Source organism: Prosopis cineraria, unplaced genomic scaffold (assembly GCF_029017545.1).
Source record: "Prosopis cineraria cultivar Desert tree isolate PC_DT_omini unplaced genomic scaffold, ASM2901754v1 PC9, whole genome shotgun sequence".
NCBI classification, from domain to species: Eukaryota; Viridiplantae; Streptophyta; class Magnoliopsida; order Fabales; family Fabaceae; genus Prosopis; species Prosopis cineraria.
In genome coordinates this window covers 1,389,145-1,415,336 of record NW_026555340.1, presented here as the reverse complement: position 1 = coordinate 1,415,336, position 26,192 = coordinate 1,389,145, and the positions used below count along the sequence as shown (strand labels likewise).

The following is a 26,192-nucleotide window of genomic DNA, read 5'->3' as shown; positions in this document are numbered from 1 at the left end:
TTTATTTTAAGGGGCTATTTAAAACTGTTTTTATTTTATTATTCTGAGAATTAGTGGTTTGTAGAACATATTTTGAAAAAAAAATAATGAAAATAGATATTTTTTTCATTTTTCTTTGTTCTTCAAAATAATAATCACAAAATATTTAAAAGTTGTTTCCATTTTTCTGTTCTTTAAAATAATATTTTATTTTTTTTTTAAAATATTTTTTAAAATTACACTATTAAATAAATTTTCTTATTTTTTTATTTTAAAAAATAAAAAACTGTGAACAAGTTTTCAAACGGGTCCTAATATTATCCCAATCGGCCAAAACTATTATCCCTGGCATTACTGGGGAGCCCGGCAAAACAGTCTCGTAGTAGAGGATCCGTTTTTCTTTGACGAGCAAGCATTCCATACTCCGTGACGCCGTCCACAGTTAGCAGCCCTGCGTGGTTGTTCTTGGGCAAGTCGTGAAGAAGGTTCGAAACCTAGGGCTTCGTCTACTCCGAAAATCCGGTTAGATTGATTTGTTTAATCTGGCTTTGAATCTATATTTGAATTTGTTCCCCGCCTTTTCTTTTCCCTGCGCGATTGTTGTTGCTTTGTTTTAAAGTTTTTACAATCAGGATAACTAAAAATTAGGAAGAAAAACTTTCCTCAAGAAATACATGAGAATGACACAAGAAACTGACTAAAAAAGGAAACGAATAAAACATAATAAAAACAGAAAAAAAAAAAAACAGAGAAGGAGCGAAGGCTGAGTAAAACACAAAGTATTATAAATCATCCCCAGCTTGCTTCTTAATCCTTCAAATTGAACTCTGGCCAGAGGCTTTGTCATAATGTCAACTATTTCATCAGCTGAGCATATGTAGGATAGGTCAATAAGACCTCCTTCCACTTGTGCTTATCAATTTCAACATGTTTGGTTTTGTCATGGCACACAGGATTCTTGGTCATCTCAATGCTGGCCTTGTTATCACACCTTAGCTTCGTAGGGCCATCATATGAAGGCTTCAATTCCTTTAGCAGTCCAGTAATCCATATTTCTTCGCAGATTTTGAGTGCAACAGCTCTAATCTCAGATTCAGCACTGCTTCTTGAAACAACTGATTGCTTTTTACTTCTCCAAGTAATCAAGTTCCCGCACACATATGTGCATTTTCCAGTGGTGGATATTCCTTGCTCTGTATGGACTTCTATATTCCTGGCTCTATGCTGTTAAAAGATGCCTCTCTCGGGGTTTAGTTTAAATATCTCAATATTCAGTAAACAACTTCCATGTGCTCACAACTCCGAGAGAATAATTAATATCCGGATGGGTGTGAGTCAAGTATGTTAGTTTTCCCACAAGTCTTCTATACCTTTCAGAGTCTACAGCTACATTATTTGGCTTAATTTGTATGTTACATGAGGCTTCCATAGGTGTCTCATCTGGTCTTGCACCAAGCGTTCCCTGTTTCTCGCAACAGGTCAAGAGTGCACTTTTTGGGGGTCACATTTATCCCTTTTCTGGTCATTGCCACTTCCATAACTAGGAAATACGTCATTTATCCAAGGTCTTTAACTTGGATTTTAGATTGAGATTAGATATTGATTTGGGTGATAAAATTTATTGGTTTGGTCCAGATTTGGTGATCTTATTTTTTCTATAAATAAGAAAGAAGTCCCTAGGCAGAGAAGTATATTGGAGTCCTTGTATCCAGGAGATTCTCCTTGGGCTATTAGGGAGCATTTGAATGAGATTCTTGCTCACTGGTTGCATGTAGATGTTGCGTTGAATAGAATTCCTTTCTTTCATCTGTTCTTACCATATATTTCTAGGTTGAGTATGCATTTTTCTTACATTTTGCATTTTGGTTCAATCATTCTTTTTGCAGACAAGTTCATGCAGAAAAGTTGAATCAAACAATACCAACTTTCTTCTTTGGACTTAGAAAAGGGAACTACAATGATGTGTAGAATAGGAAAGAATAGAGAAGAATAGGAGAGAAACGAGAGATAGAAGGAAAGAGAGAGAATTTCTGAATAGTACTCTGAAATATTATTTCAATCATACCGAACAATTACATAGTCTCTTTATATAGGTTCCCCTAGGGTGTTGAATAGGATTAATGGTCACGGTCTAATGGTAACTAACCGTTTCTGAATTATCCTCTAATTATCTAGTTTACGAATCAATACCCCCCCTCAAGAACCCTTGACCTCAAGGGTTAGAAGTGACAAAACTAGGGTGCTGTTTCTGTAACTGAAACAAAGAAATCCAGCTAGCCTCTTCATCTGGAAGGTTCTTCCATTTCACAAGAACTTCCGTAATAATCCTGCCTTTTCTTCTACCCCTCTGTTCATTCAATATTTTGTCTGGAATCAAATCTGAAGGAGATTCTGGCCAATCAATAGGGGGATGCTGCTGCTTTACTGAAGGATCAGTGCATAATTTGAGCAATGAAACATGCAAAGTAGAGTGAACCCTTGATTTTGGAGGTAATTCCAGCTCATATGCCACTGGCCCTATCTTCTTACAGATTCTATAAGGCCCAAAATATCTTGGAGCTAATTTTTGAGAGCTTCTTGAGGCTGTAGAAATCTGACGATAAGGCTGTAATTTAAGAAATACCCATTGTCCTTCCTCAAACTCTCTATCACTTCTGTGCAAATCTGCTTTTTGCTTCATTCTATTCACAGCCCTATTGAGATGATATTTCACCATTGCTAAAGTCTCTTCTCTTGCTGAAAAAGTTCTGTCAACAGCTTCCACTACCACATCTCTAGGCAAATATGGAATATGCATACGAGGAACCTGTCCATACAACAGTTCATAAGGAGTAGTTTTTGTAGAAGTGTGATAGGATGTGTTATACCACCACTCTGCTAAAGAAAGCCATTTGTGCCACTCCTTAGGTCTTTCCTAGCACTACACCTCAGATAATTTTCCGAACAACGATTAAGCACCTCTGACTGCCCATCTATTTGTGGGTGATACGAGGAGGTAAGCTTCTGTTCCACTCCCAAAACCTTCAAAGATTCCCTCCAAAAATTACTGATAAAGAGGGGATCTCTATCGCTAATAATCTCGACCAGTGACCCATGCAATTTGTACACATGGTCTAAAAATTCCTGTGCCAAGGTAGATGCTGTAAAAGGATGAGATAAAGACAAAAGTGAGCATAGTTACTAAAATGATCAATGATCACCCAAATAGTGTCTTTCCTATTTGATTTGGGCAACCCATCTATAAAATCCATAGTCACACTCTTCCAAACTCGACTTGGAATAGGTGGAGGCTGTAGCAACCCTGGGTAAGCCACTGATTCAGACTTACATCTTGCTATCACAGTGCCTTACAAACTCCTTGATGTCATCAAATAATTTTTGCCACCAAAATAACTTTTTGACTCTTTGATAAGTAGCTTGTACACCTGAATGTCCTCCTTGTGGACTTGCATGAAGCCATTCCAATATTTTCTGCCTTACACTTGGAATATTTCCCACCACTAATCTGCCATTCCTTCTTAAATGCTGACCATCCCAAGAATAGTTGCCTTCTACATGTCCCTTCTGTTGCAAATGAGCTTTTAAAGCTTGCAAATCAACATTCTCATCCCAGCTCTTTTGGATTTCCAGAAAAAGGAAATCTGAACAAGTCTGCAAAGACACATGGAAAAACTCACTTTTTGGCATCCTTGAAAGAGCATTAGCTGCATTATTATCGTTGCCCCTTCTATAATGTATTTCATAATCGTATCCCATAAGTTTAGTCACCCAATACATTTGAAATGCAGTTTGAAGCTTCTGATCTAACAAGTATTTAAGACTTTGCTGATCAGGTTTAATGATAAACCGCCTTCCTTCAAGATATTGATGCTAATGTTCCATAGCTTGTACTACCCCCAACAATTCCTTCTCATAGATAGAGAGATTCAGATGCCTAGGAGCCACAGCCTTGCTGAAAAAGGCAATAGGTTGACCCCTTTGCATCAGAACAGCACCAATGCCCGAGCTACAAGCATCAGTCTCAACCACAAACACTTGCGAAAAATCTGGAAGAGCAAGAACAGGGGCTGCCACCAGTGTTTCTTTCAACTTTTTGAATGTAACAACAGCCAATTCTGACCAATGAAAATTATTCTTCTTGAGCAGTTCAGTTAGGGGCTTAGTTAAGGAACCATAACCCCTAATAAACCTCTTATAATAACCCGCAAGTCCCAAAAATGATCTTAGTTGTTTTACTGTGGTTGGTTCAGGCCAATCCATGACTGCTTTGATCTTCTTGGGATCAGTTGAGACAACTCCTCCACTTATAATGTGTCCCAAATATTCTACTTGTGTTGCAGTGAAAGTACACTTGCTTTCCTTCACAAAAAAACAATTTTTCCTTAGAATTTCCAGAACCAAACGCAAGTGTCGTGTGTGAGATTCTAAACAGGGACTATAAATCAAAATATCATCAAAGAAAACTAAGACAAATTTTCGTAAATACTCCCTGAATATACTATTCATGGCACTCTGAAAAGTTGTGGGTGCATTAGTGAGCCCAAAAGGCATCACTAACCACTCATAGTGACCCGAATGAGTATGAAAGGCTGTTTTATAGATGTTTGTAGGCTCCATCCGAATCTGATGATAACCAGCCCTTAGATCCAGCTTAGTGAACCATTTAGCAGCCCTTAATTCATCCAAAAGCTCTTCCACAAGCGGAATAGGGTATTTATTCTTGACTGTCCTCTTGTTAAGTTCTCTATAATCGATGCACATGCGCCATGATCCATCTTTCTTTTTCACCAACACAATTGGTGAAGAAAATGGTGAGCTACTTTCTTGAATGATTTGAGATTGTAATAGCTCCTTCACCATGTCTTCAATGGCATTCTTTTGAGTTGCTGGATATCGGTAAGGCCTTAAGTTGACTGGATCAGAACTTTCTTGTAAAATAATAGGATGGTTGTGGCCCTCTCTCAAAGGGGGAAGAGATTTAGGCTCCTTGAATACATCTGAAAATTCCAGCAACAATCCTTGAACAGCTTTTTCAGAACCATTCTCCCCCTGCAACTGAAAATAACATAGCTCTTCATCCTCCTTTTCCACTAATTGTAGCATAAACATCTGTCCTCCAGCTTCTAATTCATTTTTAGTCTTTTTAAAATCAACAATTTTACACCCTATAGATCCTAGAGACTGCAATTTACATATTTTCCCATTATACCAAAAGGTCATTGACAATTTGTCATAATCCCAATGAGCCTGATGGATGGTTTTAAGCCAAGATAAACTTAAAACCATGTCATAGGTCTTGACTTCCATTATTTGCAAGTCTCCTTTGAACTCCTCACCCTGCATCTTCCACTTCACCCTCTTTAAAATCCCATATTCTTTCAATTTTCCACCCCCTGCCACTTCCACTTTTGCCACAGGTTTGAAATTTCCCTTTCAACCAAGCTTCCTAGCCAAGTCACAGTCCATGTAGGCATGAAAAGCTCCGTTATCTATGAGAATTTGTACTTGCCTTCGACCCACATATCCTATGTTTCTCATAGCAGAGGGTCTCACACTTCCTTGTATGGCATGTAGTGAAATTTGCAAACATTCAGAGTCCTCTAGTACATATTCAAATTTTTTTGGTGCTTCAACTTCTGGATTCATGTCCTCGTCAGCTTCCTTGAATGCCACCTCTTCCAATTCAGCGAGTTGCAACTGCATCCTTTGAGTTTGAGAACATATATGGTCCTTGGAAAAAGGTTGCTGACAGTAGAAACATACATTTTTGGCTCGTAATTCCTTTACTTCTTCTAGGGTTAGCGTTCGTGTGTTGCTGGAATTTATTCTTGAAGACCCAGCACCTGCGTGAGAAGAAACAGAGGCAAAAGAAGCTGTCTTGGGTGCGAAAGAAAGAGAATTTGAGGATTGAACCGTTTTACCCTTACTAAAAGAAGACCCAACACTGCCAGATGGAGTCTTCACATCTCTCCACCTAGTTGACCCTCTCTGCTCACTTGGATAAGTATCCAAGACACCCCTTGCAGTCTCGACTCTGAGTTTCGAACCTACTGAAGCTGATGTTGTCTCGAATCCGTGCCACGCATCTTCGTCTGTGCTTTCTGACAATTCACCTCATGCGTACGTGCTATATTTCTCGCTTCTCATAACGTTCTTGGTTGAAACATTCGAACCTGAGTTGCAAATTCTTCCTCCAAGCCTGCTATATATGTTTGAACTAGATAGTCTTCTAAAAGTCTAATCTTGCAAGTGATGGCATCAAACTCATCATCGAATTCCTCAAGAGAACCTATTTGTCGAAGCTTCATGAGATCTTCCATGGGAGCCTTATAGGTGGGTCTGAATCTCTGCTTCAGTTCTTCGACATATTCCTCCAAGTCCATCGGCCACTTTCGTCTGATGCAGTGAGTCCTTGATGCCATTGCCATGCCTTCTCATCAAGGTGTAAACTTGCCATAAGCACCTTCCAATTTTCAAGTGTGTTGTCTATTTGAAAATAGAATTCACACTTCAAGATCTATCCCACGATATCACTTCTTTGGAGTCTGGGAAACTCCATTTTTGTAAAATGCGTGAGGTTGGTACTCATGGTTTTCTGGTCTTGGTCGTCCTCTGCGCTGATTATGACTTGCACGTCCTTCATCGAATGTATCAGTACGATCACGTACTATCTGAGCAACTTGACTGGTGGGAGCTTGCACGTCACTTGGGAGATTAGCCAACTCATTGTTATCTGCCATGGTATGTTGCAATCTCTGTGATCTCGTTTTAGGCATACAGGTCGAGCACTGCCAGCTCTGATACCACTGATGTGTAGAATAGGAAAGAATAGAGAAGAATAGGAGAGAGATGAGAGAGATAGAAGGAAAGAGAGAGAATTTCTGAATAGTACTCTGAAATATTATTTCAACCATACTGAACAATTACAGAGTCTCTTTATATAGGTTCCCCTAGGGTGCTAAATAGGATTAACGGTCACAGTATAACGGTAACTAACTGTTTCTAAATTATCCTCTAATTATCTAGTTTACACATCATACAATGTATAGATAAAAAGAAAATTAGTTGTGCTTGATAAATCCTTGTGAGAGATAAAAAGAAAATTATAATCATTGTTATTTGAAAAAATTAGTATAGAATTGGTTATTCTAATTTTTGTACAATTTGTTTTTCAAATAATAGATTAAAAATAATTTCTTTTATGTTAGTTCAAAGTTGGTGAATTGTATTATACATATTTATTGGTTGAACTTTTACTAGTGCCTGGAACGAGAGAATCACAGTCTTGAATAGTTTGATTTTCACTCTTAATTTTGCTGTTCATCTGATGGGGTTTTCTTTAGAATTCTTAATTTGAAGCTCTAATGGGGTCATTGAAGAGGAAGTTTCTTGAAGATGAATCTGATGAAACTTGCCCTTCGCAAAGACAACAGGGAGAATATGCTTCAGAATTGGTTGATGAACCTGTGGCATGTGTGCATGATGTTTCTTACCCAGAGGGTTTTGTTCTGTCTCCTCAGTCCATAGCTTCACATCATTCTGACCCTGCCAAAAAGTTCCCTTTCACTCTTGACCCTTTTCAGTCGGAAGCTATCAGTTGCCTTGAAAAAGGCGAATCTGTCATGGTACTTTCCTAATAGGGAAGATGTAAAATCAGTCCCAAAGTTCTTATTATTTTGATTGTTTTGGGTAAATCTTATCTATCTTTCTTGTAGATAATTATTTTCTGGTGCTGCAAATTTCTTATAGGTATCTGCGCATACATCTGCTGGAAAAACAGTTGTCGCGTTATATGCTATTGCTATGTCTATTCATAATGGACAACGAGTGATATACACTTCACCTATTAAGGCACTGAGCAATCAGAAGTATAGAGAGTTTAAAGAAGAATTTTCTGATGTTGGTCTGATGACTGGAGATGTAACAATTGATCCCAATGCTTCTTGCTTGGTGAGTCATTTGTTTAAATTTAAATTGTTACTGGAGCCACACTGTACAATTTACTCGTATAAATGGATTGTTATGTCTTTGTATATATTTCAGGTGATGACTACAGAAATCTGGCGTAGTATGCAGTACAAAGGATCAGAGGTCACAAGGGAGGTGGCTTGGATCATTTTTGATGAGGTACATTACATGCGTGATCGTGAAAGAGGTGTGGTTTGGGAGGAGAGCATTGTCATGTCGCCCAAGAATTCCCATTTTGTTTTTTTATCTGCGACTGTGCCGAATGCAAAGGAATTCGCTGATTGGGTTGCCAAGGTGATATGCACTTGCTTAGATCTTCTGATAGTTGGTCTATACATGTAGAGCAATTTCTCAGCATTAATGCATTAGAGACAATTCATATACTCAGACCTTTTGACTAGGACACTCTAATACATCATTTAGATGCAGACATAACCTTATTTGCAAGTTATTTTCTTCTCTCTCTCCCCCACTTCTCTCCTCTACTCTCATTTTATTTATTTATTTATGTGTGAAAATAGGGTCGGGAATGATTTGATAATGGAATGAGCACTTATTTGATCAGCGAAAAAGACTGCAGTTATATATAGAGTCATTTCATAGTCTTGAAAGTGTATTTACAACTTGTCACTAGTTTATGTCATTTAGTATGTTCGGATTTTGGGCTTAAACTGGTCACATAAAGTTTGTGTGTGTGTATATATTTGAGTCCTGATTTCTTTTTACAGTTTATCTGCTTTTTTTCTCGATTAAATCACCAATGACCTCATTCATTTATAATAATCTAATGGGAAAAATTAAATGCATCGATAATTCTATTTGGAGTTTCAATGTCTTTTAGAAGTTTATCTGCAACATCTTGCGGTTAATTTTCACGGGTTTGACCTTTTGTTGCATTTAAATTTTTGGCTCTTTAATGAGATTTTGAAAGCTTGAATCGTTGGCACTTGAAATTAAAATTTATTACACCATCTATTTGTATCGGGCATAAAAGGAGTTGTGACTGGGTAGTATTTTTCACTAATTAATTATAGCCAACTGAATTATGTCTCACTTTTATGGGGATCATATAGATAGGTGGCCTGATTTGGTAGATTACTTGCAGGTGCACCAACAGCCTTGTCATATTGTTTATACTGATTACCGACCAACTCCTCTCCAGCATTATATTTTTCCTTCTGGAGGTAATGGTCTGTACTTGGTTGTGGATGACAAGGGAAAATTTCGTGAAGACAGTTTTCAAAGAGCTTTAAATGCCCTCATTCCCAATAATGAGGGTAATAATAAAAGGGAAAATGGCAAGTTGAAGGGCTTGGCCCTAGCTAGAGTTGGTGAAGAAAGTGACATATTTAAGATGGTGAAAATGATCATTCAGCGCGAATATGATCCTGTTATACTTTTCAGCTTTAGCAAACGAGAGTGTGAGCTACTTGCAATGCAGGTGACAACTTGCTTTTGCAATTTTTTTTTTTTAATTGATGGCCTTCCTCTTTAGATCCTTAGTTTTCTGCTGGTTATCTGCTGAAACAGGCTACTGAAGGATGTTTCTGATCCTAAGCTGCATTACATTTGGTGTAACAAGTTGAACTAATTTCCTGTCCTAAGCTTGATCTTCCTTATGGGTTTTGTTTTCTTCTTATTTAGATGGCAAAAATGGACCTTAATGGGGATGATGAAAAGGAAAACATAGAAAGAATCTTTTGGAGTGCTATGGATATGCTTTCAGACGATGATAAGAAGCTACCTCAGGTAAGTTACATTCTCAAGTTCTCTCTGTCTCTCTAAACTACATATTTTAATTTTTTTGTGCACATTGCCATCTCTAATGCACTTTTCTGATATTTAGTGCATCTGGGATTGTTGAAACCAGAAAATTTAGGTTCTTATACGAGTTTGAACTAAATGGAGCCAATTGTACAAGGAAAGGCATGAGTTAAAGACAAATTGGGTAGTTCTTTTGCACTTTGTAGTTTAGAAAGCAGGGCATGATTGGGCGGTGTAATAATTGGGATTTAATCAATTAAGTTTAGAAATTTAAGTGTCTGTTTGGTGGTTGTGTGGCTTCTTTAAACATTATTTACAATAATGGGATTGGGCTTGATGGGCTGTTTGGCAAATTCTAGCAAGGAACACGTTTCTTAGTTTCTGATGTGAAACAGAGCAAGAGATGAAGACCAGAGCAAGGGCTGAATCAGTGTTATTCACTTAATCTGATCAGACATGACATGCAGATGGGGATGATTGATGAGTATAGAAGCCACACATCTTATCTGTAACATAAAGTGAACTTTTAAATTTAAAACAAACTACAATATCTTATCCTATCTATGGAATAACAGAAAAATAAATTGTAAGAATGAGTAATGCTTTTAGAAATCTAATTTAATAGCTATCATGTTATAGCTGAGAAGAATTCTCCGATAGGGGGTATGCAAACTGAGAATGAGCCATTAATACCAAGGCTCCTCTCTCTTGTATATATTCCAGTCCTCAGAATGAATACTAGCCACATTCAAATAATATTTGTCTAGACTCTATACCATCAAAAATTTTTAGTAATCCTAGAAGATTCCACAAACTAAATCTGCCTTAATTTAAAAGTAAACATATATATATAAATTGTTTGAACTTTGGTCTTTATTCATTATTGGATGGTGTCTGCATTAAAGAACTGCATTATTCTTGTAGAGTACCTTCATTGTACCTTTATAATTGTATGCTTTTGTATATGGATGTGTTAGTCAATTTTCTGGTGTATAATTTATTATAGGTTTCAAACATGTTGCCCTTGCTGAAACGTGGAATAGGAGTACACCACTCTGGCTTGCTCCCAATTTTGAAGGAAGTGATTGAGATTTTATTTCAAGAAGGGCTAATTAAGGTTAGTAGAAAAAGTAATTGGATAAGAGGTTTTACTTGTTATGTGTATGTTGATTTTTTGTAAATAATTTTAGTTTCACTAAATGCTTAATTTATTTATTTCATAGTTGTTAAAATGTCTTATTAAATGCCGGCATAATGAGTGTCTTAGTAGCCATAATAGAATCTATTGCCAAGCATGATAGGCTATTTGTCTTGTTCATTAACCTTTAATTTTTCTTTTCTCTTTAATATCTGTTGGAAGTGGGCTTGCTTAGGCCCATTAGAAGTGTCTTACCTAAGTTACCTAATATAACCTGATTATTAGAATTTTTTCATTTTATGTTTTATATCGTCCACCTAGTGGGATAAAGGCTTTTTGTTGTTGTATGTTTTATATCCTCAATTATATGGATTTTCCTGTTTTAGTTTTTGTTTTTCTGATACGATCAGATTTGATTGTCCCTCCTACATCTATATGTACTCGATTATTCTTCAGTAGAATACACAGAAAAACTTACTCAACCTCTAGCAATATTGATATGATGAATTCAAAACCACCTACATATCAATAAGAAGCTTCTCCTCAGTCCTTTTTTCCTCAGTGAAATTATTCTTCATATCTGATCTGCTAACATCACTCTTTCAGATTTTGGTACAATCATGTTATTTCATCAGTTTTTTTTTAAACAAACAAATCATTGACATGGTATATTCTGAAATGTACTGAAATATATCTTTTTTTTTAGTGTTTGTTTGCCACGGAGACCTTCAGCATCGGTTTGAACATGCCCGCAAAAACAGTTGTTTTTACAAATGTCCGAAAATTTGATGGGGATAAATTTAGGCGGATATCCAGTGGTGAATATATACAGATGAGTGGTCGTGCTGGTCGACGAGGTATTGATGAACGGGGAATTTGTATCCTCATGGTTGATGAGAAGATGGAACCTTCTACTGCTAAAATGATGGTTAAAGGTGCAGCTGACAGTTTAAACAGGTGAATTGCTTATTACTGTGTACAGCATGCATTGCACAATGGTGCTGCTAGATAATAGTTGTTAACTTTGACAGACTTTGGTTATTGTGTACAATAGCTCTGGATTTGCTTTCTTAAATTTTAAATATTATTTATATTTCATTTCTTTAATATAAGTATTGTTGAAGGCAGCATACTCATTTTCCTTATTAGTCTGCTTATGAACTGTTTTTTTAGGTCCTAGTTTTCAATCCCTTTATGCCTCGTTTGGTATGTTGGAATTGGGACTAGAGAAGTGGAACTCTAAAATTTGCTTGTTTATTACACTGGAACCCAATTCTTGAAGGAACTCAACAACAACAACAACAACAAGCCTTTATCCCACTAGGTGGGGTCGGCTACATGGATTGCAAGACGCCATTGTGCTCTATCATTTATCAAGCTTTTAGGAATATTATTAATTAAGAGATCGCGTTCAACAACTTCCAAGAGTGTTCTCTTAGGCCTTCCTCTACCTCTCTTAATCGGACTCAAAGTTATATGTTCCACTCTTCTCACTGGTGCTTCCCTTGGTCTTCTTTGTACATGCCCAAACCATCTCAATCGATTTTCTATCATTTTTTCCTCAATAGATGCCACCCTCACTTTTTCACGTACGTGCTCATGTCGAATTTTATCTTTACGTGTATGTCCGCACATCCATCGTAACATTCTCATCTCTGCTACTCCAACTTTATGCTCTTGAAGGAACTCACTTCCACAAAAAATGATAGAAGTGATCCCCCCTAAGAGCTCAGATTCCATTGTTCTCACTTCCATATTTACCCTTCAAGCCTCACTTCAATATTTTTATGTCACTTCCACTTCTGTTTCTATTTCTACTTCTGTTTGAGTATTTTCCGCCTACTTCCATAAAAAACTTTTTCCTGGTACCAAGCAAGGCATTATTTTCAAAATATCTACATAATAAGTTAATTTATGTTTCCCTATGTTCCCTTGACCTACGTGTTGGGATCTGATCCATCTACAATAATCATAGCCCTTTTATAAATTGTGCACTGCATTCTGATTTGTTAAAAGATGGTGGAATCAATTCAAAGACCTTCATTTTTCCACATGGTATTAGAGTTGTGGTAGCCATGCATTATCCACAATCAATTTTGGCTCAACATGTGCCCCCTAAACAAGTCATCTAGATTCAAGATCTTGGTCTTCTGGTGGGAAACAATCAAACCAAACCTCTAGCATACATACTACCTAAATACCCCAGAGAGCATCCCTTGCTACTCAATATGGAACTTAGCCATCCCATGCTGCCAAAGTCTCCATAAATTAGCCCCCTGAAAGGACAGCATCTGGCAGTTGTAGTTTGCTACCTTCACTTAGCGATGCCTCACTTGACTTCTCATTGACCAGAGCCTTTCACTAGTCACAACTCTTTGTAGACAGGCATTTTTGAAGCTATCAGTTAGTAGCTTTGATACCAATAGTACTTAAGTGAGATGGGAAACCCTATCCCAAAAGCTTGCCATTGAAATGGGAGAAAATGACCTACTTAAATAGCCCAAAGAGCACCCCATACTACTCAATGTGGGTTTTAGGCACCTCATACTTCATGGATTGAAAGGTTTGAGAAGATATATAAGTCTATCCATTTTTTTTTTTTGGCCAAGATGTAGAAGTCCATTGAAACTTGCGACTTTTCAAATGATTTGTGATAGGAGCCATGTTGATTTTAAATTCCGTGTGAACTTTCTATAAAACAAAGCTAGGCCATGCAAACCACACACTTCAAAAATTAGATTTAGGTTCAATTAGCACTTTAATAGCTCTAACCTTGGGATCGACAACTTCACACTGTGTAGATACTATAAAACCAAAGATAGCAGCCTGATTTTGGGGAAAGGAACTCTTGGGAGTGTTGACATATAGTTTTTCATGAATAGAGAGTGAGGAAAATCTGATATAGATAGTGCAAATGTTCTTCCCAAGATTTGCTATCAATCAATATATCATTAGAGCATGCATTGGGGAACTTCCCTATATATGGCTTAAGATGGGGTTCATGACTCCCATGAAGGTGCTATACCAAAAAGTTTGACTAACCACTCATACTACCCCTCATAGGTGTTAAAGGCAGTTTCCCATTAATGCCCTGGTTGGCCATCTCTTGCCATTCCGCTCTCCCCTAAAAATATCTTCCGAATAATGGGATAAGTCCTTTTTCCGTGCTTCTCTATTCCATTCTATCCAAAACAAAACACCCAAATGCAGCATTAGTTTGTGACACTCAGTAGGCTGGTTGTTAGGGATTAGGTTGTGTTGAATGTGGGCCTTTTATTTTTCTGGGCTTTAGGTCCATTAATGCTTGTAGACCTATTTTTCCTTTTCTGATTGCTGTACAACGTTATTTTCTTTATGGGTTTTACTAGCTTTTATGTTTCAGATATTTTAGGAGTTCAGGGATTTTATTAGATTATTCTCTCCTATTTTCTCCTATATATGCATCGGCTCTTTTCCTTCAATACACGCAGAATTTTTCAGAAATAATTTCAGGTTGCAAGTTTTTTGGCTGATGTGTGTATCAGGATGTGAAACATCTAACACGGATATTTAACCAATGACTGTAGCTTAAGTGCCTTGTGATAAACCTCTTCAAGCTATTCAAGAAAGTTTAATTTTTGCTAGTTTTGATAGCAGACTTACATGGTAAACTCTCTGTGCACACTTCATGGGCCATTTTAAGGTTAATGGGTGAAGATTGAAGGATTAGGCAGGAATATGTGTAATATCAAGGATTTGAAAATGGCAATAAACCCAAAAGAGGGTGAAGTTAGAAGAGAGAGAGGTGAGGGGTGGAAAAATATTGTGAGAGTGTTTGAGACATTCATAATACCTCAAACATTTAGGTACAGTAGCAACAGCAGCAACAAGCTTTATCCCATCAAATGGAGTCGGCTATATGGATTTTACGATTTCATTGTGCTCTATCATTTATCAAAGTTTTAGAAATATTGTTAACTAAAAGGTCTCAATCAACAACTTTTAAAAGTGTCTCTTTGGCCTTCCTCTACCCCTCTTGATAAGGTTTAAAATTATCTGTTCCGCTCTTCTCATAGGTGTCTTCCGTGGTCTTTTTTTTACATGTCCAAATCATCTCAAACGATTTTCTATCAATTTTCCTTCAATAGGTGCGACGCCCACTTTTTCTCATATCTGCTAAAACATTTAGGTAATTTATGATTATTTTCTGTTCATAAGTGTTGCTTTGTATATTATGTTTACATTTCCTAGAATCTGCTTATTTTTCCATCATTTCTTAATGATTACTTACATAGGGATTTCTTCACTTTGTGATGCTGGAAACTCAAATAAATTAAGGAATTGTCTCTTTTGTGTTTCATTAGCTTTTGATGTGGTGTCTTGTTTCATTGATACACCACCAAAAATGGACAATTCAATACTATATTCTCTGTTTCATTTTAAAATGAATTAATATATATTAATTACTTTTCCCTCATTTGCATCAGTGCCTTTCGATTAAGCTACAACACAGTTTTGAACCAGATGTGCTGTGAGGATGGTGACCCTGAAAATTTGCTTCGTAATTCTTTTTATCAGTTCCAAGCTGATCGTGCCATTCCTGATCTTGAGGTTTGTTTGAATTTATGGATGCTTGAAGTTTTAATATTCTTCCCTGTTTATATTTTATGTAATTGAATTGTACATGGACCTTGTGAAACTTTGTCTTTCATTAAATGTGTTACAAGAATGAAAGCAGATGAAGTACCACTGGATGAGGATGAAAAAATTCTTATTAGAAGCACTAACAAAAGAAAACTAGGAGCCAACTTAAGGGGAAAAATGAAGCTGTTTAGTATTACAATTTATTCATGTGAAATTCCTTTTTCTGGTAGTGGCTTCTTGTTTAACTGAGTGGTAGAATGGGAGAATCATGTAACGATATCACTTATACATTGTTACTTCATATTATATTTATGATCTTGGATGGTTTTTGTTCTGCCTGTGAATTTTGCTTTAAGTATGAGGTGTTTGATATACCATTATTTTTTTGATATACCATTATTTTCATCCTTGCATCTGACTTACCTAGGTATTTTTATATTAAATGTTGATGCTTAAGTTTTGAACACAAACATCCAAGATAACCTCCATTTTATTGGCTATTTATTACCACCCCAAATGATGGACACCTGACAACTTTGAATTTTAAATGCTGTGAAAATTTTTATTGCATACTAATTAATGATGCCAGTCCAATGCCTTACCAATACTTAAACTCTAAAGGTTTTTCATGTGTAGAAATGTGTGAGATATTACCAATTAAAGTTGACGTGAGTGGTAAGGGCTCTCATCATTTAAGCAAGTTGTTGGGATTTGAATCCCAATCTTTATGCATGAAGCAATTTAGTTAGGAGAGATCTACCTCTTACCTTTCGTACCTTGAGGGAGATAATTTTTGCTAACTAGCGGAGTCTACTTATTATCCAAAAGAAAAAAGAAAAAGAATCGTGTGAGATATTACTGAAACCAATCATGGGCTTTCAGCTAATCACGTAAACTTTTGCGTTGAAAGTGGTTCTTGACAATGTGAATAATAATACAACAACAAGAAGAATAAGCTTTATCCCATTAGGCGGGGTCGGCTTCATGGATTGCATGACTCCATTGTGCTTTATTATTTACCAAGTTTTTAGGAATGTTGTTAATTAAAAGGTCTCGGCAATAGCTTCCATACGTGTTTTTTTTTTTTAGCCTTCCTCTACCCCTCTTTACACGGCTCAAAATTATCTGTTGTACTCTCCTCACTTGTGCCACTTATGGTTTTCTATATATGTGTCTAAATCATCTCAAATAATTTTCTACTATTTTACCCTCAATACTTTCTCGTATGCTCCGCACATCCATTTCAATATTCTCATATTTGCTACTCCAACTTTATGCTTCTACTGTCCCTTAAAAGCCCAATATTTACTACCATATAATATAGCTGGTCTCATGATTTGATAAAACTTACCTTTAAGTTTATTAGGTACCTTTCAATCACAAATAACTTAGCTTTTTTCCAATCAAATCACCTAGCTTGTATCCTATGTACAACATTTCCATCAATTTCCTCTTCATGTTGAATAATAGCTCCCAAATATCTAAATTGTTCTACTTTAGGTATAATATGATCTCCCAATTTTACTTCCAAAATTACAATGCAGATATTCTATTTTACTCTTACTTAGGTAGAAATCTTTCAACTCCAATGTCCTCTTCCATAACTCAAGTTTGCAGTTAATTTGTTCTCTTATTTTTTCAATAAAAATTATATTATCTGCAAAAAAACATGCATTTAGGGATTTTCTTTTGAATATATTCAGTCAAAACTTCTAAGACTAAGTCAAACAAATAGGGACTCAAAGATGATCTTTGATGTAGTCTAATCCTTATAGGAAAGTTCTTTGCTTTATCGCCAGATGTTCTTATGCTAGTTGTTGCCCCTTCACACATAGTTTTAATATAGGCAACCTGAACTCTTTTCTTCTCCAAGGCTTTCTAAAGTACTTCTCTTGGTATTGAACAATGATATTTTATACTTAGTATCTTGTCCCAAGTAGACAAATATTTTGAAATACAAGAAACCAATGTACTGAACGATTTCTTTGTTTTTTATATGCATTATTCATACTTTCATTTCCATATCATTGCCATTTTTAATCTTAAGTACAACATTTGGGGGTTCTGGGACCCTGCAACAGTGAAACCTAGATATACAGCTCTTGTATGATGTATTTACATTTCATCATGCTACTTTCTTATATTCTGTTCATATTGCTCTTGAAAACTGTTTCATGTTTATCAAAAAAGAAAGCATCCGTTTCCTTGTATTGTTGGTTTGCATTTAAATGCAAACATATTTTTATGTCCAGAAACAAATAAAGGGTCTTGAAGAAGAGAGGGAATCGATTGTGATTGAAGAAGAGGTCAAATTAAAGGATTATTACAATCTGCTGGAGCAGTATAGGCTTCTGAACAGAGAGGTTCGTGACATTGTATTATCTCCAAGGTACTGTTTACCCTTTTTACAGCCTGGCAGGCTCGTGTCTCTCCAATGCAGTTCAAGCAATGAAGATCTTGCCCCGTCATTTATTGAGGACCAGGTGACTTGGGGTTTGGTCATTAATTTTCAAAGCATCAAGAGTTCTTCTGAAGGTAAGCATGTCTATGGTTCCTGGTTTACCTATTCTTTCATTCTCACATTTTAGTTTGTCAATTGTAACTTAGTCAAATATGCTTTCCAGATAATGCAAGTGTAAAACCTGAAGATGCAAATTACACTGTTGACGTTCTTACAAGATGTATGGTGAGGAAAGAAAAATTTGGGAAAAAATTTGTTAAGATAGTCCCCATAAAAGAGGTTGGAGATCCTGTAGTTGTCTCAGTTCCTATCTCTCAGGTAACATCTGAAGCTGGAATCTATGCATTACATCTGCTGACTCTATCTTGCAATTCTGTTTACTATTGTCTGTTTGTGTTCTAGAAAATTGTGGCCTTTCTGTTAACATGGTATAACACGCTCATGTATATGTATCCCAACCTCTACACTGGTAAAGTGGAGCTTAGCAATAATCCAAATCCCAGTTCCCATTCCCCACAGTGGGGGTATTAAACATGCATGGTCCCCATTACCCATCCATGGATTGATTATAAATTACTTTTCTCACTGAAAAGGGGGGGGGGGACCCAAAGGATTTGGGAGTGTGAGTTACTTCCAAGAAAAATGAGATATTCTTACTGAAGAATATTCTCGAGGCCTTTTTCTCAAAACCAACTACCCAGACACAAGGTGGGAGGAGAACACTTCTGGGCCTGTTACTAGGAAAGCTGGAAGATTGAAAGTGCCAGCTCAGAACAATTCATCTAAACCTTTCACTTGCTGGTTCGCAGATTTCCTGATATAAGGCATAGATCCCATGGGATTGTTATTTGATTTACTACAAAGATTCCCGATTTTCCTAAGGATCCTTTGCCATGTTGCAATGTGCAAGCATGAATTTGGTCTGTATAGATGTTACTAGGAATGTTGGATCCTCTTATGTATTAATAATTTATGTGCCTTCTTCAAAGGACAATCCTTTGTCAGGTTCATTCTTTCTCATACTTGCTCACTATCACCAAGTATTTCAAATCTATGAAATTACTTGAAGCTGAACTGATCTTAGTATTCATCAGTTTACAAGTGATAGTGATCACCATGAATACCGTGGTACACCGGGAATTAGGTCCTAGTACTGGGCATTCACCAATCTGTCCCTCGTTTGTGCCTTCTCCCTGACACTTCAATCCGGTTTTTACCCTCCAGGTACCCTTTGGGGGTAGTAGCATCTCTGGTCTATCAAATCACTTCTGAACTTCCTATCCATTTGTGCTGTCCCTTTCCTCCCCTATCTGTTGCCGCTACAATTGCACAAAAACACAACCAAAAAAAAAAGGGGAAAGAAAAAGAAAAAGAAAAGCTTTGCAGGGAATGTAATGTAATGAGATTACTACACTGAAAATATGCAAACGTAAAAAATAAGTCAAATCACCACTTCCTCCAAGAAAAAGAAGGCATGCATTATTCTCACTTGCAAATTTCCTGAGCCCTTTTTCTCATACAGCAACCCAAACAAAACTTGTTAGGGGAACTCTTCTGGACCTGTTACAATGGAATAGTTACCCTTCTCTGCCCTTAGCTTTGGTTGTAGCTGGAATTGCATCAACCATATAGGGAGGCAATATTGTAGTGCCATTATTAGAAACATCAGAAATCTTACCATGCGAGATTGGGATATTACTTTTGACCATGTTTACAAAGAAGTCAATAAATGCTTCGATTTAATGGCCTACAAGGCATCAATAGAGAATTTTGACATTAGCTTATTTGATACTCCGCCCATTGATTGTAAAAGCTTTATAGCTTTGGACATAACCGGATTTTGGTTACCTTACACGGTTTTACTGTGGCCTTGTGTTAAAAAAAAAATAATAATAATACTATAGTACCATTGAGGAGAAAAGGGAAAAATTAATAAATGGATAGAAGAGAATATAATTTTCTTGGAGCACACCAATGCTGAGTTTGTGTAGTACAATATAGTATGGACAATTCAATGCAATAATTTCAAAAGCTCAGCCAACTCTAGAGTTTTGACAACTTGTATCTTATTCTTGAAACTATATTTTATATTTGCTTTTCATTGATTTTTTCCTTTTAATTTTATATAAGCTTTTGGTTCATGGTAATAAACATAAACATACCTTTGTGAAGGTTCTTAATTATGTGTTTAGGATTTTGATATTCGCAATATACAATTTGACCTTTAGGGGCCTTGGCTATTGAGCATTCTTATCCTTTGTGGTTATGATGTTTGCTCAACTGTTTTCTGCCTTGTATTCTGAATAGATTAACACAATAAGCAGTCTGCGCCTATATATTCCAAAGGATCTTCTGTCATTGGAAGCTCGGGAAAACATGCTGAAGAAAGTGTCAGAAACTCTTTCTAGATTTGCTGAAAAAGGGTTGCCCCTTCTAGATCCTGAAGATGACATGAAGGTTTCTCATCTGTTTATCATAGCCTTGTTCTCTTCATCCTTTTGGGTTTAGTTCCAACAAAAGTATTGTAGTTCTGATTTCTTTTCTTTTTAGGTTCACAGCAACTCTTACAAAAAGGCATCTCGGAGGTTAGAGGCTTTGGAGCGGCTGTTTGAGAAGCATGAAATCGTAAAGTCTCCATGTTTGAAGCAAAAACTAAAAGCTTTGCATAAGAAGCAAGAACTGGCTACGAAGATAAAGTCAATTAAGAGAACAATAAGAAATTCTACTGCTTTGGCTTTTAAGGATGAACTTAAGGCAAGAAAGAGAGTTCTTCGGAGGCTAGGGTAATGAAATTTGTTGATGTGTGATATATTAATTGCAGTATTGATGTTTTTGCGAGTCTCCTGATTGACTAGGTGTGTGAAACGATATTCAATTTTAATTTACAGATATATTACAAGTGAGAATGTCGTGGAACTGAAAGGGAAAGTTGCTGGTGAAATTAGCACCGCTGATGAGCTGACCCTGACTGAACTCATGTTTAATGGGGTCTTAAAGGACATAAAGGTGGAGGAGATGGTTTCTCTGCTCTCTTGTTTTGTCTGGCAAGAGAAGGTCCATGATGCTGCTAAGCCCCGGGAAGAACTTGCCCTGCTCTTTTCTCAATTGCAAGAAACTGCTAGGAGGGTTGCACAACTTCAGCTTGAGTGCAAGGTAATGACGGAATCCATTGTTTCCCTGCCATCAGATTATTTGTTCATAACTAACTGTGATCATGCATACTCTTGTACCGAAACACAATACGAAAACAAAATCAGGTTCAAATTGATGTGGAGAGTTTCGTGAGTTCATTTAGGCCTGATATTATGGAGGCTGTTTATGCATGGGCGAAAGGATCGAAATTCTATGATATCATGGAAATTACTCAGGTTTTTGAGGGTAGCTTGATCAGGGCAATTAGACGACTCGAGGAACTTCTTCAGCAGCTAATACAGGCAGCCAAATCCATTGGAGAAACGCAGCTCGAGGCTAAGTTCGAAGAGGCTGTTTCAAGGATCAAGAGGGACATTGTGTTTGCCGCATCACTCTATTTATAGGATAGTTTCTAGCTGAAGACAAATGATAAATTACGTAGTAGCGTGGGATTACCCACCATCAATTTTGTAGTATATGACCGTACAGTCACCAACATGGCAAATCTCTTAGCTAGTGCTATATCGTCAGGCTTTTAAGGGTAGCTTCATTAGAGCAATTGGATGTCACTGGCAGCCAAGTACATTGGAGTAACCTAGCTTGAGGCCATATTTGAAAAAGCTGTTTTAGAATATGAAGCCAGTGCAGTATTGTAACAGAGGACACCAATGTTGAGTATGCGTACAGGCAAAAGTGCAATTTCCTTCCTTCAATTTTGGAGTCCTCGTATGTCCAGTCAAAATATTTTAAATTATTTGTAACAGTTTATTTATTTATCTAAAGTGTGCATAAGCTACTTTCATGTGCGCCTGTTGCACGCGTACGGTTTAGTGCTTGGATGAAGTGCTTACGAGGTGAAAGTTATTTTATAGATTATTATAAATGTCACGTTTTGTTAATGAGAATAACATAGTGATGAAAAGGAAAAAAAAAAAAGAAATTGAACATTTGAAGAAGAAAATATTTTATTTTATTTTTCGAACTACTTAAGAATATTTTTTAAATTGTAGTCATTTGAATTATTGTTATTTTTTACATTTATTGTTATTTTTACATTTAATTTTAGGATTTCTAAAATAATTTTAGTTTAATGGAGATTATGGTTGAGACCTATAAATAATGTACTAATGTGTTTGTTTTGTATGTGCTTTTAAATGAAAAGAATTGTTATTGTTTTGCCCCTCCTTTGGGTCTCTACCTAATTAGCATGCAATTTCGTGCTTTGCATGGAAGCAAATACTTCCACTACACGAGATATAAATCATTGTAAAAAGGCAATCCAATTAACAAGGCAACTCTTAAACTGAACAAACTAGCATACAACGGGGTAGGGTGGGTCTCAACCACGTTTAATTACTATCACACAAATCAATCAATTGTCGAATGCAAATTTTTAGAAATTTCTATGTAAACATCATTTGTAGTTGTTGACTATGACCTATTCTCACTATTGTGTAAAAGAATCTTCAACCCCTCTACTCCCTGCCCTTGAAAGAGCAACATGTAATTGATCATGTGTAAATATGTGTGGATAAATACAATTCAATATGACATGATGATTGACTTTGACTTTTATCAATGGTTATAGGAAATGAAAGAACACTTAGAAATTGCCTTCTTTGCATATGGAATGACCACCTACTCTCTAAAGGAGTCATATCTATGTGATGTGTTAATATTTTTTGATTTGGTCTTGAACTATTCAATATTATAGCTTCCATTGCTATTTTGCCAAGTTTAGTGATGCGTAATTTAGTTCCATTGATAAACCTAAAGTTTGATTTATATTATTCAAAAGCATAATAGGGGCTCTAACCTCTAGAGTAAGTTGATGTGAAGGTAAACCAAAGCTATTAATCTTGTTAAGAAACTTAGTTGTGCATAAATCTTTAAAGCAATCGGTATTTTGAGTTGATTGACAACACAATTGTAACCATTGGATCTATGTAGTTAGTTATCAATAATTGAGGGGGAATATCAATTTCAACTATACCATTATGTGATAGTCCAAGCTCTCCATCACCCATGTCTAAGAACCATTTTGAAAGTTTCTCAATTTTACCACAGCTCGTTGATAACAATGATGATGTTAGATTCATGTGCTTAGTTAGTTTGAATATTCTTCACTAATCCAAAAATAAGATGAACTAATACATGCATTCATCATGCTTGCTCCCTTTTGGAATTACATGAAGGATTTGATAGAAGTAACCAAAAGGTTGATCACAATGCATAATATCTTTGAGCATACGGTCAAATGCTTCAATGCAGTATCGTTGGAAGCTTCATCCCAAATAATTAACTTGGTGTTTTGAATTAGATGTGCTAAAGGAGAATTTTGTCTAATAGAGTAAACAGAATCTTGATTTATTTGAATTAGGACAGCAAACCTTGAGTGAGTTGTTCTCCTTGAAGGTAGCAATATTGCAACAATGCCACTTGATGCAACCATGAGGACAATGTTTCCTTTTGCATGGCTCTGTTACTAATTGATAGGTACCTAAGTGAGATGAGGATATTTGGATTGCCTTTGTTGAGGAAAACAATTGTTTTGAATTGATTGCTTGATGATAGTATCATTGTTTCCTTGCAAAAACACAAATTGGTATTATGTATGATATTTTTGAGTGAAAAACTGAATACTACTATAAATAATGCAAATGAAAAAAATATAAATAACCTTTTAGCCAAAAGAAGAGAACTCTAGGATTGATACACATTAAGGGATAGGAAGTGAAATTTGTATAGATCCAAGGAGAGTCAAAAGTGATAACATAATGTTCACTTTAACATTACCAAATTATATGCACTCTCAACACACAAAGTAATCAGAAGTCCTTAAACCTCTAAATTACCACAAAACACAAATATTAGCAACATAGAAATTAATTCTTTAAAAATTAGGATCTCAAAAATATTTCAAAAACAATTTAAATTATCAAAATATAATTATTTATGCACAATGAAAGTATTTAGAAATGCATAAATACTATATAATAGAAAATATGGGCAAATTAGTCATTTTTGCCTAAAAAAGACTAGATACCACAACATACGACACATGCACTGCGGTATGTGGTACAGAGGTACAGAGCCACTCAGTCACATTTTGTACCATGAGTCATGGAATGGACATCATGCATTGCGGTGCACATGATAGTTTTTCCTGTTATAGAAATTCGTATCTGACAAACTTTTGGTGTGTGCCATTTTCACATACGATATCTGATTGGAGTGATTCAAGATGTAACTTATTTTACAATCTAACTAATGACATAAGTTTTACCTCAATCCAATATTTATTTTAAAAATTGAACATCCAGATGTAAAATGATCATTTTATGTCATTTCCTCTCTTGAGCTTGCCAAATCAAAACCTTATGTCATTAGCCACTATTAGGACTTTGACCACATCCAATGAAATATTTTCTACTAATTGAATAGTTATATCAACAAAAACATAATTACATTCAAATTTGGCCCCTCAAATGCCCTTTTTCACATCATAAGAGAGCTTTTTTCACATATACACACATAATCACTTTTGGTCAAATTTCATACACCACAACCAATTGAAAACACATAATCATGCACTTGTACTTGTATCTTAGCCCTCTGTCACATTTCACATCATTTCATATATTTTCACATCTTAAGGCTAAGATACATACACATAATCACATGAGTGCAACTAAAATACACGCATGCATTCCTATGACAACTTATTAATATACACATAATTCTACAAATTCAATACGTAGTTTCAAATGGGCAATTGTAGTAGTTCTACTATTTCTGGCCTAGGTCTTTCCTTCTACTACTACCAACATTTGAACCTATAAAATAGCAATCATGAGGTGAGACAGAGGTTCAGTTACCAAAATAATCCAAAACTATTTATAATACACATTCTCCATGTCAAAATCATCATATAAACTTAACAACTCCTCATTTCAACACAATTCATAAGGTGAAAATACTTAGAGTTTGCTTTGCAATTATGACCAATTTTAGATTTGATAAAACTCATATGATTCATGATATATTCTTAATCACAAATTCAATAATACATGCAAATAAATCCATTTTCATATTATAATTCAATTAACAAAAAACTACCCAATATAGGTTTCTATCGATTATCTCAAACCTTTGAGAGGTTAAAGGTTTATCCCTCAACAACTTGCTTTTAAGCTTGTTTTCCAAGCCGAATATGGTGCCCGAATGATTAATCTACAATTAATGAAGTTCAAACTCATCAACATTGTCAGATACACACTTCCAACTCTTATTTTCCATTACTAAAATACTCAAATCCATTATTTCTCATATTTAGGCTTATCCATTAGGTATATTAACTCTCTTGAGCTCCTATTAGCTTCATTAATTGTTTCTAGGGTCATTAATTTCTCCCAACAACCTCATAACTCATATTTATTACCCATTTTTCAGACATTAATGGCTCCAAACCACCATTAATGTATAAACTCATAATTTCTAGATTTAAATACTTAAAATAACTCTCATTAACTTCATTTGAGTCAATGGATTTGGGCCCATAACCTAAATGGATCAAAAATGGTCTCTATTATCAAAGCTTAATCAAAAGTTTCAAGAAAATGGATTAGGAAGGAAGAATAACAAGCTAGGAGACTTACCTTTGGGGTTTAGCAGCTTTAAAATGCTCCAATCTCCCTCTAGAAGCAAACTCTAAAAGATTCCCAAAGCTTCCTCCATGTCTTTCTCGCATTTTCTCTCCTTTTCTTTCTATTTTCTATCGTAGTTCACATCTTATTTCTGTAGAAAATGTATCATGTGTCGCAGCACTTGTACCATGTACTATAGCATATGGTATAGAGAGGTGAGTTTGTGTTCTAGAGGCTCATGTGCTACGGCATGCCGTGCGCGCGCCCTAACATGTGGCATAGAGCTATTTCCCTTTTTTTCTCACTCTTTGATATTCAGGTGGCCTGACTTCACTCTAAACTTAATCCTAAGGCTGAAATCACAACCAAAATACCCGTTAGATCTTTGTAACCACACACCACATTAATCTTTAGCCATCTATTAACTTCATTTAACAATTAAAACTTGATTATCTTGCTAATTAACTAAGAATTATAATTT

General features: G+C 35.9%; 2 protein-coding genes across 3 annotated transcripts; one reads left to right on the top strand and one right to left on the bottom strand.

Moving 5' to 3' along the window:
• The first annotated feature begins 321 nt into the window (after positions 1-321).
• LOC129320088 (DExH-box ATP-dependent RNA helicase DExH9) lies at positions 322-21,895 on the top strand. 2 transcript variants are annotated; one of them, XM_054965263.1, is made up of 15 exons: positions 322-501; positions 7,323-7,604; positions 7,729-7,929; positions 8,023-8,241; positions 9,053-9,388; positions 9,592-9,696; positions 10,718-10,828; positions 11,556-11,806; positions 15,316-15,439; positions 17,725-18,007; positions 18,097-18,251; positions 20,241-20,390; positions 20,484-20,716; positions 20,822-21,086; positions 21,191-21,895. In XM_054965263.1, exons 2-15 carry the CDS (start codon positions 7,344-7,346, stop codon positions 21,467-21,469), a joined length of 2,973 nt encoding a protein of 990 aa, XP_054821238.1. In that variant the 5' UTR covers positions 322-501; positions 7,323-7,343; the 3' UTR covers positions 21,470-21,895. The 2 variants fall into 2 exon arrangements, with proteins under 2 accessions (XP_054821238.1, XP_054821241.1); XM_054965266.1 differs by lacking the exon at positions 7,323-7,604.
• LOC129320365 (uncharacterized) lies at positions 2,192-3,735 on the bottom strand. The gene is made up of 3 exons (XM_054965786.1): positions 3,405-3,735; positions 2,938-3,119; positions 2,192-2,785 (listed from the first exon to the last, which is right to left on the bottom strand). The coding sequence occupies exons 1-3, from the start codon at positions 3,733-3,735 to the stop codon at positions 2,192-2,194; spliced, it is 1,107 nt and encodes a 368-aa protein (XP_054821761.1).
• Positions 21,896-26,192: the final 4,297 nt, after the last annotated feature.